This window comes from Furipterus horrens, unplaced genomic scaffold, assembly GCF_987537825.1.
Source record: "Furipterus horrens unplaced genomic scaffold, mFurHor1.1.pri manual_scaffold_3, whole genome shotgun sequence".
Classification (NCBI taxonomy): Eukaryota; Metazoa; Chordata; class Mammalia; order Chiroptera; family Furipteridae; genus Furipterus; species Furipterus horrens.
The window spans coordinates 7,412,259-7,426,961 of NW_028327173.1; the positions used below are offsets into that span (position 1 = coordinate 7,412,259).

The 14,703-nt window shown below is 49.7% G+C and overlaps 1 protein-coding gene across 1 annotated transcript in view; it reads left to right on the forward strand.

Moving 5' to 3' along the window:
• Positions 1-14,703, forward strand: part of VPS13D (vacuolar protein sorting 13 homolog D) — a 235,897-nt gene that overhangs the window by 176,657 nt on the left and 44,537 nt on the right. The window contains exons 66-67 of the mRNA XM_090268616.1: positions 9,058-9,190; positions 11,839-12,034. Of these exons, the coding sequence (XP_090124742.1) occupies positions 9,058-9,190; positions 11,839-12,034 (329 nt within the window). The remainder of the gene's footprint in view (positions 1-9,057; positions 9,191-11,838; positions 12,035-14,703) is intronic.

Below are 14,703 nucleotides of genomic sequence, written 5' to 3' on the forward strand. Positions count from 1 at the left end.
GCTAATTCAGCCATGAATGGCCAATTCTGCTTTTAAAACACCAGGTCTGCAGGAAGTAGATGGATGTGAGTTCTAAGTGTCCTCTCCCAGGTCCCCCTTTGTGGGGCTGTAAGATGGCAAAGGTAAGACTACCTCCTGAAAGGCCACTAAGGGACATCCTGGGCACAGACCGGCGGTTCTGAGCAGCCATCGGGAATTATATTTTGATTTCAGCCCATCTGAAGGGCGTGGAAACATTTGAGTCCATTTTTAAAAGACTCTTCTTTTGGCCTTTCGTCTGAGCCTGGATCCTGAGATAGGACCTAAGTTCCTTAAACCTGACCTGCCTCCTCTTCCTGTGCTACCCCCAAAAAAGAGAGGTTCAGCCTCTGCTGTTCTCCCGGATGCTAAAGACCTGCTCGCAGTCCATGGTCTTACCTAGCGAGCGTTCATCACACTTGGCCGAGGAATAGCTTCTCCAGACATTACCGAGGCTGAAGTGCTGGCCTTTGTATCTCTGGCTTTCCCCAGATGCACGCTCCACCCCACCCACGCCCGTAAAAAGTTAGCCGTAAGGAATGGCACTTGCGTTTCCCCGCAAATGCTGCATTACTCTTGGTTGGGTGGGCGGCCTGGGGGGGGAGAGCGGGGGCGGAGATAAAGAGTGGAGGAGTGAGGACTGAATGGGTTGCGCTTCTGAGAGCGTTTCTCACCCTCGGAGCACGGCTGGTTTTGCTTATTCTCTCCCCATAATTTCTGGAGTTAGGCCTGCTTGACCAGACCAGCTTTGATGAATTGAATCTTCTCGCTTTGGTGCCCCACCTCCTTCAGCAAATCCTTCTGTCTGCAGCTGGAATGCAAGGGCAGACCTCTTCTCCGCCGTCGGGAGCTCTGGAAACCCCTGGTCCTGACCCACACACTAGTTTTGTGATCTGATGTGTTGCAATGCGACCCCACAATGGACGTTTACAGAACCTTCTCTTTTTCTGGGGCCTTTTCAGGCTGTGACAAGGGACGGCATGGGGGAAGGGAGGAGGTGGAGCCTAGGCTACTTGCCCAGGGCCAGGTCAGGGTGATGGGGGTGGTAAATGTCTGAGCTGGGGCAGTGCTCACGAAAGGGGATTGGAGCCTGACTCTCTTTTCTTGTCCAGGGATTGCATGTAATTTTTTGAGAAACTGTATCATTTATATACTTACCTCAGCTGCCTTCCTTTATCACTGCCGCTACTTGGGAAAAGAAAGGTGTCTTACCCAGTGTCTCTGTTCTGGAAGGACTTCTCCACTGAGACAGTGACAAAAGTCACCATGGGCTTCCCTTCACTTGCAGCCCAGTATCAAATGTGGGTAGGTAGCGAACAGACTTTTGTTAGAGATGATCCTGTCTTTCAAATTTCCTGTGTCCAGCAGTGATGATAACAGAGCCTGCCTCATGGGATTGTTGTGAGGATTAAACTGTTACATTATTTCATAGCTGTCAGGCCCTCAAAGCAATGCCTGGGGTAGTCAGTGTTGCTGACCAATGTTTACCGTTCCAAACGTTACCCTGTGCTGTTCAGCAGTGGGACGCTTTCCTTCACCAATTCTGCTATATACGCACTTAAAACTTCCTTTATTTGACGATCCAGTTGGGAATAGATTGCTTTCTAAAAACTTCATCAAGGTATTTCAAACCCTTGAAACACACCTGACTTCTTCAATAAGAAGTTCAGCTTTTGCTGGCGCCTGGCGTCTGTGATTGCTCTCAGTGACGTCACCCAGCTCCTTGCTTCCCGAGCCTTTGGCGAGGCAGAGAGCCTATCTATTCACTTGAAAGACAACATACTTTACAAGAACAAAGTCCTTGTGACTGGGAGTGAGATAAGCTTGAGCTTCTTTTCTATTGTGAAATGTTCTGTTTCATTTCTAAATTTCTGTATTTTGAGATTTTAATCTGTTTATATTGACTTCTTTATGCTTGCTTCTGTTCCAGAATGGGGTATAAGGCGATTCCTCTCTCCCAGGATGAGACACCCAGGGTTCAGTTAGGGTGGGAGGGGGAGTGGAACTCGCAGAAGGAAGAACAGGATTTGCAGTAGTAATCCTTGGTATTTACACATGGCTCTGTGTTTTTTCCTCAAGTACTTTAAAAAGCAAGATCTCTTTGGATGAACCCAGCAACTCTAGGGCAGTGTTCCCCCTGTTTTATAGATGAAGACACAGATCCTACAGAGCATGTGTGATTTGCTCATGTTCGCCCTGCTGGTACTAGTGACATAGTGGGGATCAGACACCTCGCCTTCCAAAGCCTGTGTGCTCTCCTAGTGTTGAAATAATTTCTCTGCTGAGTTGGGCACTATGGTGTGACCCCCTCTGAGGCGTGACCACCCCTCCCCACCCCCCATCATACTCCGTCTCCTGGCACAGCACTGAGACACGGGCCGGTCACACATAGTGAAAACCTCGTTAGATGGCAGCACTGGCTGTCTCGTGGGGCGGGAAGGCTTATCTCCCGTGCATCGCGCGAAGTGTGCAGAAACCCCCTCTGACTTGCATCCGCGCACTTGAGGGACTTCTCAGCAGTCGGCAAGGGAGGCCCGCTTCCTCGGCACGACTCCCGCCCGCTCTGCGGGAAGTGCACAGCGAGGCCTAGCCGATGAAGAGCTTGAAAGGTGTGTGTGGGGGGGGACACCATCCCATCCACAGCTGGGTTTAAGACTCATCCTGCACACAATTCTTTATAATTGGCATAGAGGAAACATGACTAGGCCGTGGCACCTTGTCTGTTGTTGAACGTTGGTCTTCCTGTGGGTGTTCTGCTTGCTTCTGTGCTTTTAGCCTTATAGCAAACTCTACTGTTCCTTATTAAGGAAAAAGCAAAACCCTCTTCCGAGAGCGCTTCTAACCACTCTAAGCTTCTAGATTAATCTGAAACACATCTGAGTTCACAACTGGGTCAGAGTTGCAGAACAGCAGAGAGGCTTGCCAGTTCAGCAGGCATGTGTCTCGGGCTAGTTTAGAAGCAGGACAATCTTGAGGTCTGACTTTGTTGCTTATGTTTAGACCTTGTGTGCTGAGATAATTCTGGGTGGCTTTGGATAACTTTGTTTCTTAACTGAAAAGGAGTGTCTGTTGCCTGATAAGTGTTTATCCGTGAAATAGCAACATGGTATGTGTCTTAGGGAAGGAGGGCTTTTAGATCTCCAGAGACCAGAGTGGGGGCGGCGGGGAGGCAAGGTCAGTGGCTCAGGCATGCTAACTAGAATAGAATGTCATTCCTAACTTTAAAATGTCTTTTTTGTTCCCATTCAGGGTCTCTTTTCTGGATTCTTTCCCCTTTTCCTCTTTGTCTTAAGGGGGCTACACACAATCCCAACCAAGGAGGACGGAAAACAGAGAAACCTGCTCTTCTTCTAGTGGGTAGAGATCTGGGGTCCAAAATGCCCCTTTCTTGCCAAACCTCAGTTTGTTCCGTGCCTTTTTTATGCCCCTCCGCAGCCCCGCCCGCCCCCTTGCCATTTGGCTGAGTGAGGACTCGCTGTTCAGTTTGCCTGGTGCTGGTGACAGACACCCAACTGCGTGTTGGGACACATTTTCCATGAACCCTTCCCAGTTCACAGGTATCTGAAATGGGTTTTTTAATGTCAAGGCCAGACTCACACTCTGAGAACATTTTTAACTGTGGATATGCTAACAACATGGAACAGCATGAAGAGGTGCACACCTTAGCTTGGGGGCGGTGTGGGGGCCCCAGGACTTGAAGGAGGTTTTCCTTTCAGTGCTCCAACGGGGCCGGGACAGCCAAACGCGAAGCCCCCACGCCACCTCCAGAAGCTGATGCACGCAATGGCTGTTGCGTGGCGGACCCCGGGCCACGTGCTCTGCGTGATCTCCTTAACCCTTCAGAGCGTTCCATTGGCGTAGAGAATGTTGGGGTGTGTGTGTGTGTGTGTGTGTGTGTGTGTGTGTGTGTTTTGCAGATGGGTGGACTGAGGTGGTTCAGGGAAGATGAGCAGCTCCCACCAGGGTGCAGATTCAGTGAGAGAGAGGGTAAGAGTTTGGCTCCTTCGCCCTGTCTGACTGGCAGCCCCGACAGAGCTCCCATCACCCTCACGTACAGACACAACGTGGAGCCGCGTTTTCCGAGTGGGTGTGTTGAGGCGCAGCCCAGGGGCGGTGCTGGTGGCTGAGGCCGGCAGCTGGGCAGCCTTACACTTGGAAGAAAACAAGACCGTCCTCACACTGCAGAGTCCTGTCACTCCTTTCCCTTTTCCTGTTACCCGTGCTCACCATCTGCCCTGGTGACAAGAAGGGCACTGTCACCAGCCACTCCTCAGTGGAGCAAGGATATTAAAGAGGAAATTTCCATTAGGTAAATAACTGTGAAAGAAGAGGGCCAGAGAAGGGGGAGACATTCTCGCCCGGGCTCCTGTTACACTGGCCAAATACCTTTGGCCTCCCATGCTCTCTGGATGTCATAAAAGGGCCAGGAAAGCTGAGAGGACAGAACAGAGGGACACAGTGTGAATTTTATTTCTCTTTCACCATTCCAGCATCTACTTGAATGTCAGTTTTATAAAATCATCTGTTCCGAGCCCAGCCCCAAACCCAGCCTAATTTGTAGTGGCTCCGTTTCTGCAGACAATGGGATTATTTTTGGAAGGTGGGGTATTGACGTGCGTTCTGTGGCAGCTGTGCAGTAGAACTGACATCTTGAAGTTCTTCTGACATTTTTACCCCCTAGCTGAAAATATGGCTTTAGGGAAATTAATGACTTCAGGCTGTGGCCAGAATTCACAAGTGCGGTGTGTGCTGAAGCTTCCTTCGGTGAAAGAAGGCGGGGGGCTGTGGGGGGGACTGTTGTCTTTGCAAATGTAATAGCAGGTTTTCTGAAGGACATTCTGTTCTTTGGAACCTTTCATTTTAGCTAGGGCAGTATTCTCTTGCAGCCTTAAATTTTTTGTGGACTTGAAATTGCTACAAAATGAGCTATATTGACTTAAGTCTCTGCAAATGCTCCTTCTGGTGTTGAGGTAATGTTTATACCGAGCAGAGTTACAAATTATCTGCAAATTACAAATTATCTACAAATTACCTTCCGATTGCCAGCCCTTTCCCAACACGCAAGGTTGGCACATGCTCTTTGTCCCAGGGCCCTTATGCCTCCTCCACACTAGCTTCCACAGTTGCTGGGGAATCTGATTACTCCTGTTTTGCACATGAAGAAATTGAAGTATAAGGCTCAATGCTAGCACTTCACATGTATTGTCTGGTGCTTTACATGTATTATCTAATTTTGCCGGCACCCTTGTAAATGGATATTCTTATCTGCATTTTGAAGATGAGGAAATGGAGGCTCACAAAGGTTGTTACCTTGTCCATGACCTTGCAGTTAACAAATGTCACCGTCTGTATTCGAATTCTGGGGAGAATGAATGTCGTTCCATGATGCCACATACACACCTCCGGGCCGAGGTCCTGGAAGGCAGGTGGCAGAAGCCACTTCTCACTTTCGGTTCTCACTTGCTAGCCTGGCACACAGCAGGCTTCTGCACCTGTCTGATCGATGGGTGGATTGACTGGATGCACAGCTGGATTGTATTTGCTCCTGAAGATTTTCAGCCTTTCCCCCAGAGCCTCTGGGATTACTTTCCCTTTGTCTGAGTGACCTGAATGCCTGCCCCCAGCCTTCACTTCCCATTTTGACCATCCATGAACATGCCAGGGAGCATCTGCTCTGAAAAATATTTCAAAATAGCTTCGGAGGCTGTCCTGCACCACCACTCCCACGTGATGGTGTCGTTCTCATGAGTCTCTCCGCTCTGTTTTGACGATCAACTCGAAAGTCAAGGTCGTGGGTAAATAACACTTCGCAGCCGCAGAGGAGACAGCGCCAGCGGGCGCCCGTAGAGAGCGCTTACGGGAATCACCTCCCTCGCCAGCCCATGTTCGTACCCTGTCTTTGAGGGAGAAATAAGATATGGGGTGTGATTTACTTCCCCACTGAGGTGGGAACGAGAGATGGAATTAAGGATGACTAAGTGCTCCCACAGCGCGAGAGAAGGCCACAGGCTCCGCGGTGCCCTGGAGCGCGCAGTCAGGAGCCCAGGGGACTGGCCCGAGGCCCAGTCCTCACCGCGGGACCCTTCCTCTGCTAGCTTCAGTTTGGTCCCTATAAAATGGCTCTCCCTGCAAAGTCTGACGGGCCTCTCCTCACCCTGGGTTCTGTTGGGCCATAGATTTCAACCTCTTCCTAAGTTTTCTGAGTTCTCAAAGCCACATTTCTAGGGGCGACGATTTCCGTAACCATTTCCAGTTACTGTCTTCGCATCCTTTGCTTTTTCTCGCAAGTGACAAAGGATAAGTTCATTTGGCTTGTGTGGATGATTTTCTTTATGGACAGTGAAGTGGGAATTCAGCCGGGAGTACTAGAGTATGCTGAAGAGAGATGTTTACCTCTTTCCGTCGTAAAGGTGAGGCCCCTGAGAAGCACATGGAAGAATCCAGCAGTTAGAGGGCAGAGGGCTCTCTTAGGTCCTCTCATCTCATCTTCCCGAGGTCAGGAGCTGTTTTTGTAGAGAATGCCCAGGACCAGATAGCGCCGCGGCCGCCGAGGCTGCAGGCTGCAGCGGAACCGGTCGGCTGTGAGGCTCTCGGCCCAGGCTCACCCCTAAACCCTGGATAGTAAGCTGTATGGACGGGGGGCTGGTGTGGGACGGTTTGCCTAGATTATTCTCCCATAGTCTCTCAGGGGGAAAAAAGTATTTTGGCATTTTTAACTTCTTCCTAGTCAGCTGCTAGAACTGGTAGACAGGGCCTTCACTTAGTATCTCTTCCAACGGAATATCTCTTTAAGCACATTAAGAGTATAAGAAAGACGGGAATGACCTGAACACAACCCTGGAAGGCGCCTGGGTGCTGCCGCACCTCTCCCAGGGGAGCCCGTGCCTCTGGCAGCCCTCACGACGCGCTTCCGGCGCCCCGCCTCCCCCACCTCTCCTGTGGCATCGGGAGAGGCATTCTTGTCCACAGCCCAGTCGGAGAACACCAACGCCCACCTCGTTCCAGAATATGGCGGGGGCTCTTGGCCCTTCCAGAAGCAAGGGTCCATTTCCCTCTCCTTTCTCGGTTTCCGAGTGCCAACAGTTTGCGCCCCCGCGTTCCTGCCGCTGGCTGTTTCACGCACAGAACGGTTATCTTCTTAACGAGACTGCCATCCTTGAGAACAGGCCCGGGCCACTCTTTGTGGCCTCAGCGGCACCTAAGTCTGTGCCAGGCTCAGAGCAAGAGCTTGATAAAGACATGCTAGCTTGGGTCGTAGATCACACCCTGTCAGAGCTGGAAAGGATCTTTGAAACCGCCAAGTCCAGCACTCTAATTTTATAGATGGTACCACTCCAAAAACTCACTTTGGAAAGGGTTGTTTGGTTTTTTTAAAATGGTAAATCGTAATGCAAATGACCATAATTCTAACTCTTTGAAAGGCTTTCTTCAGATAATTCAGGATGTTTCTGCTTGGCCCAGTAGCTGACTAGTGCTAACAGAAAGAATGCTAACTAGATTCTGTACCCTGAGCCCTGGTCGCCAGCCCTTCCAGCCACATGACAATTTAGTTCTGTCGCTATTCTCCAGATGCCGAGAGGGAGGCTCAGGGGTGGGCAGCTTGCTCAGGGTCATGTGGCTACCGGAATGGTTGGGAGAGACTAGAATCTGGTTTGGTCAGATGCCCAGGCCCGTCCGTGGCTCTTAGACGGGCTCCCTGGCTAAAACGCCCCCTTGGTGCTTCACAGTGCTTGTTTTGCAAATATCCCATGGTGTCTCCATCCTATAGGCAATTGTGAAATTAATTTTCATTAACTTTAAGTTTTCTGATTAGGGAATGACAAGAAAGGTAAGGCAAAAAGGAAGTAATAGTAGGGATTGCCTCTCTAGGAACGTCAGTAATCACCACCCTAGATCATGGAAACATTTGGGCCAAGGAGAAGCAAAGACTGTTCCCGCACCTGCTGCAGTAGCCCTCGCTTTCCGTGGGTGGTTCTTCCTTCCTCTGGACCCAGACCTCACCTTCTCCTGTCCCTAGCATCAAGAAGCCTGAGGACTGGTGGCTCCCAGGGCAGATCTGTGGGACCCCCTCGCCAGACCCCAGTGTAACAGGCCTCCTGATGGCTACCCAGTGTACTGGGTCTCCGAGGCAGGCGGTTCACCTCGCGTTTCCCACTGAGCTTTATATCTGAGTAACATTCCTGTGAGTTTTCTGAAAGGTTAGTCCTGGGTCACTGGCACTTAAACCACTTGTTTTGGTAGATCCTTCCCGAGAAGGTTAATTATATATTTGATATCCTTCCCTTTTTATGCCTGAATGATGAGGATAAGTACCCTGTGGTTTATTAACTGTCACTTTAAACCTTTTCAAATTGTCTTGTGGCAAAACAGAGTTTTATGTCCTTTTTATCCTGCTTTGATGAATGAGACAGGTTCTCTGGTTAAAATGGGCTGGGATGAATAAACTCTCTCTCTGATTGGTGGGGGAGGAGCTTGCATTTGAAGCCATGAGTTCAAGTTTGCCACTTCGTCTGAAAGGTGACCTGACCTGTGAACTTTTCCACATACCTCATTTTTCTCCTGACAGATGGGGCGGGCACCAAGGCACTCGGTCATGTTTGAATAAGTGAAAGAAAAGGCAGTTGATGTCTCCAGAATTTTTTATACCAAACCCTGAAGCAACAACTTGCCACATTTCTCATTTCATGTCCCACTGATCATTAGAGCAGAGGTCCTCTGTCCTTAACAGTATGGAATCCCAGGCCCCTGTCTCCTTCCCCAGGCCACATACCTTTACTTTTTCGGTATATTTACAATAGAATCGAGGAGGGGGAATGTCATTATGGGTTTTCAGTGGGGGCTTTGCAGGGCCCGTGTCCCTGGTGTGCGGGCCACTCTCCTGGCCCCCACAGTGTGTGCAACCCGGCACCTTCTCTCTCTCTCACTTGGTATTCACTGAATGCCTGCTAGGAGCAAGGGAGGGTATTTATTTAGTGATTAAGATAATAAAAGTACTGCTAAGGTCTGAAAACTCTTCCCCTCCTGTCTGACTCATTGCAGTTTGCGGGGACCCTTTCCGACGGCCTAGGGAAGACGATGGACAACCGGCACCAGTCAGAGCGGGAGTACATCCGGTACCACGCGGCCACCAGCGGCGAGCACCTCGTGGCCGGCATCCACGGCTTGGCTCACGGTAGGTCGCCTGCTGTCCGGGCCGTAGGACAGTGGCTCTTCTGCCTCAGAGGTGCCACCCAACCGCAAGTGTAGATCCCGGCCTCACGTCTTGGTGCCCGGAAGCCCTCCAAGCTCTCTTCTTTTATCCTCCTCGCAATCGAAGTGTTACTGCCTGTGAGGACTCTCCATTCGCTTGCAGAATGTTGTGCCCACTGCCATCCCTTCCTACTCTCTGGCTTCTGCCCCTAAGGTGTTAGAAGGTGTTGTCAACTGAACCCCTGTTTAGAATGTGGATCTGCTGCTTCAAGGCCTGCCTTCTGCTTGCTGAGCACCCCTTCCTAGGAGCTGAGGTGTGGGACTGGCTGCTGGGTGTGCGGCCCCGCTGTTTCTGAGCCTCATCCACGTGCTCAGGAGGTGTAGGCGGTGGTGGGAATGGGTTAGACCTCTGAAGTTTTTTTGAATTCCGACTTTTAATGCTTTCATTCTGACTCATTTGCCTTGTATTGTATTTTTCTCAACAACTTCTTAGAGTGACATTATTTGGGGCCAACTGTCCCAGCCACTGTCCCCAGCCCACACTATGCTTCATGCCCCCAGGGCCTCGTCCTGCACCCTCGGCCTCCAAGTCCCGTGCCTCCCGTTCCTTCCGCCCTCCCTTCCGCTGCCTCCCTTCCTTGCCTGTCAACATCCCGTTCCATGTATAAGTCACGACTCAAAGGACGTTTGCCCAGCTCCACTGTCCCTAGTTCGTGTCTCCGATGGTTAGAGCACACGGGCGGTCTGGGTCGTGGATGCAGCCGGCCGTGTGCATCTTACTTTCCTGGTGGCCCGTGGTGGCCGGGAGCACAGAGGGACCGCTTTGCGTTCACCTTCACGCTTGCGGAGCCTCCCGTGGTGGCTCGTGCTTAGTGATGGTCAGTAAACTGCGTGTACCAGACTCTTAGGAATAGTCTGAGGCTGTCGGAAGTCATGTCAAGACTGAGGAAGCTTTAATTACCAGCATTTGGAGGAAGAAGAGGGAATATAGACAATAAAACATCTTCTTTCTCTTTGCGTCGAGGATAGAGTTTTTGTTTATCAGCTTTCCTGAGGGTGAGGTTTGGACCCCGATGCCTTTGTTTTCACTGAGCCTGCCCAGCTGGAAAGGGAGCAGTCCCCAAGGAGACATCAGCTAGAAGTAAAATTTGGCTGAAATCAATCTGTTTATGTACTTTCAAAGTTGATTGTTGGGCAATCACTTGGGGTTAAGAGATTTAATTATTCTTTCTAGTAAATGTGATGATAGTGCATTGGACTAGTAGAGGACTGGTTTTTAATGAATAGGAAACGCTTTGCTCTGTATAATTGCCTCTATCTGTCCAGCACCCTTGGGGTGCAGAGAGAAAGCATGACTGTCCTCACTTTTTAGCTGGACCCACCCGAGTGCTGAGAAAACGGGTGCTTGTTTCAAGGTTGCAGAGTCCCTCCCAGCTGGGAGTCATTGGGTCATATGTGCAGCATCTCCAGGAGGCCGGCTTTCTAAGACAAGGAACCAGTGGCCTCATCCAAGGAGGACCGTTTGAACTCTGGGTCACATGAAAGCAGGAACCTAGAGTGAGATCCTTGCTTGAGGATGAAAAAACCCTTAAAAAAATAGCAACATCCTTGGTTTAAAAACTGGGGTTCCTGCTTAGGTCTTATCTGTGGGCCCAGCTTGACCCAGGTCCAGTAGTGTTCTGTCTCTGCCATGACCTTTGCTCCAAAGGTCGGGAAAGGGATCTTGCCTCACTGGAGCGAATGGACCCAGAAGCCAGCAGAGATGCTACAAATTGTTAGTACCTTCTCACCCAAGCAATTGCCTTTCTCAGTTTGTCTCCCTAGAGCTGAAGAGTCTAGAGAGCTCCCTCTCACCCCCACTGTCAATAGGCAAACATCCCACGGGTGTCCCTGGCACTAATCCGGGACATGCTCCCTAGACAGGGCGCGCTTCTTCCCTGCAAGGCCATGTCCTCTTCAGCCTTGGCCAGCTGCTGGCCACTTTTGAGGCTCTTTAAGGTCATTGCTGTCAAGTTTCAAAATGTTTGGAATAGCTTTCTGACCTAGGTTGGTCTCTTAAACGGACTGCAGCGAGGGTCCCAGACGGCTTCGGCGGTTTCCGAAGGCTTTCATTCACGCTGATTGCCTACACCCGGTTTCAGCAGAGCGCGCAGTCGCTCTTACCCCATTTCAGACATTTGGTGGTGTTGGCGAGTCACACAGAGTTCTTTGAAAACGGAGGATCTGTATTTAGTTATCTCTCTGCCTTATATTTTGTAGGATCCCAACTTTCCCCAAGAGCCCCATTTTCTTGTCTGTTGATTTAATCCCTCTGTCTGCATCCTCTCCCAACAGCCCATGTGCTGCCTGAGCTCTGGAATTGAAAAGCACCACTGTTAAACTCTTAGATTTTCTTTGCTTTTTAAAACTGGAACACACTTCACTTCTGGCAAATACATAATGTCTGACTCCAAACTTAAGGGGCAAATCTGCTGGTTCTCTGTCTTGAGTTGGCCTGCCTGTGGCCCGTCAAGGGGTTGACAGAATGCCCCTGAGTTACCTTGCCAGGCGCATGGAATTGAGGGGCTGGGCTTTAAATGCTGCTGCTTTTGTTCTTGGCTCAGTTACAGTTGCCCTTGTCTTCTTTGCTAGGTATCATTGGTGGATTGACCAGCGTTATAACCTCAACAGTGGAAGGTGTGAAAACAGAAGGGGGTGTCAGCGGTTTCATATCTGGCCTTGGGAAAGGGCTTGTTGGCACTGTGACCAAGCCGGTGGCTGGCGCCCTGGATTTTGCATCGGAAACTGCCCAGGCGGTGAGAGACACAGCCACACTTAGTGGCCCCAGGTCAGTGGTCGTGGGGGGGTGGCTTTTGCAATTTCCATCTCAGGTCTGCTGCCTCTCCTGATCCATCCCGCCGTGTTTAATCATTTGCTTTCTGCTTCGGTGATACGATTTTTCAATATTTGAATACACACAGCTAACATTTCTGATGTGCCTAATAGAAACACGTGAAAACAAGACCCCAAAACCTGGCGTGAATTTCTGCAGATCTGCATCTCTATCTGTATGTCCTGGATGTGCACACACAATGCTATTTTTCTTCATTAGAGGATTTGGAAATAGGATTGCATCCTCACAGACTCCCCTTGTTCACCAAACGAGCTGGACCCCGCGTGCCCACTAAGAAAACTGTCAGGCCCTCGGCTGTGTCTTGCTCCCCGGGCCCTGTGGCGTAGGTCCCGGAACCCCTGAAGTTGTGGGTTGCTGCATGGTTCTGTCCCTTCTTAGTTGTTCTTCCACTTGGACGTTCCGGCCAGTCCCCCAACCCCCTAACGAAACTTCCCCAAGCAAGTTGGCAGTTCTGGTGGGGGATGCTGTCTTGCCTTGATACCAGCTGAGACAGGAAACCAGCCACAGCCCACATGGCTCCAGATCCCACAGAATCCAACTCCTTTAACTTGGCCGTTTGTGTTCGGGGCCTATTTTAGCCTCCCTTTTCAGAGTGACTAATTGGGGATCTTATCAACCCAGGGTATAATGAATGTTACAGTTCCCAGCCAAGCTGGACTCCACTTAAGCCCGGAAGGATTTTGCTGCTGCCTGCTTCGTAGCTGTCCCGAGTGAGTTAGTGTGCCCTTTCAGCGTGCCGAGGGCCTGGGCCGTGTCCACACCGTCGCTCCCGCAAATCGGATTTGAAGTGAAATCGTCCCCAATTAAAATGAATCCATTTGTCTGTCACCAGGAAGCTTTACTGATGACACATTACTGCAGTTGGGGAAATGCTTAAATTGTAGACTGGGACTGTGGAATATGTTCTGCCAGAATGTGTTCCATCTGGAAGCAGCTGCTTTTTTAAAAAGGATCTGTAGAGTTTACTTTAGTTAAGTTACTTTCTATTCTCAGATACAGAGCTCAAACAATCCTTCAATGTATTTTGAAGCGAAGTTCAAAAGTATCTCCAGTTACTTTTTTCGTGTGCTCAGAGCCCCCGAAGCCTACCTCCTGCACTTGGTTAGGACAGGAAGACCTAAAGAAGTATGAGCAAAGCAGAAGGCCCTGAAGTATTGCAAAAGAACCATCCTGTTCTTAGACTCCCAAACTGGTCAAGGAGTTGAGTGATTTGTTTCAAAATGGGTCTGAGGTATATATGTTACATTTTAAAAATAATACTATTTTTGTGCTGCTAACTTTGAGGTTGACCAGAAAGAAATCACTTGGATTTTATATAATATGAGTTTGGAAGTCTTGATAAAGCTTTGCGTTCCTTTTAGGAGCACAGGGAAGGCACAAAATGATTGCCGCAGACAGAATGGTGTTCTTGGCGTCTTTACCCACTGGCCAGCGTTGCCGTAGGAGGTTCAGTTTGGTGTCAGCTAGCATATGTCTGCCATTCATTCATTCCCAGTCAGTAAATATTGCTTGAAAATCACCTAAGAACTCAGGGTTGGGAATATAGCAGAAGCTATATAAATAAAGCAAGGCCGTCCCTGGTCTCGAAGGGCTCACAACCAAGGGGGGCAGCAAACCTAAGGAAGCATTTGCTAAAATTGTGATAAATGACTCGGGACATTTACAGGATGCTGTGAGACTGTACAATTAGAGAAGATGACGGGGAGAGGGTGGCAGGCTAACCCACAGTCAGTTGGGTCAAGAAAGACCTTTCTAAGGACGTGATACTTGAGATGAAGCCTGAAGTACAAATGGGAATTGTCCAGGTGAAGAGAGAATCATGTTCCTGGTTATAGGGAACAGAGAAGCTGTGTATTTTGCCCCAAAGCAAACAGCACCTGGGCAGTCTAATTGAAGTTTAACTGCAAGTTTCCCAGAATAGCTATCTGCATCGCCCTTCGCTCCTCCTGGAAATGAGAGCTGCAGTGATAAGTGAGGGGCAGCCAGGCAGTCACGGGCCGGTGGACGCGGAGGCTGAAAGGAGGGGGAATTAAGCTTTGGCATCTCCTCTCGTTCCTGAGGAGTGGCAGAGCCATGGCCAAAGCATCAGAAGTGAGGGGGCACATGCTAGACCCATGCTAATTGGGGGTCTCCAAGAAACTTGACCCTTCACCCTTTATTGCACTGAAAAGGCACTACAGAGTCTTCTGAAGCACTTTAACCAATTTCCTTAGTCTGTTTATCTAAGTCCAAAAGGGTTCTTAACGAGGACCCATGTGTTAGAGAGGAGAGAACCCTTGACACAGAGAACAATAGATCTGGATCCCAACCCCATCGCTGATTAGCTCTGGGCCCTTTGTCAAGTCTCCTAGCCTGTCTGAGTCTCAGTTTTTTCACCTATGAATTAGGGGTGAATATACCTGTTTGTTTATTCTGCCTCTCAGAGGTTTGAAGCTTAACCAGAGTTATTTTAATGTGAAAGCTATAAAGAACTATAAAATGCTGGGTGATACTGTTTTTGAAAGTCACATAAAAGGAGCATGGAGATTCTTGCAGGTGAAGAAATCGTTCAGAGCCCGGAGGGTTTGTTCTGATGACACTGTGACCTCTTAGGAACATATGAG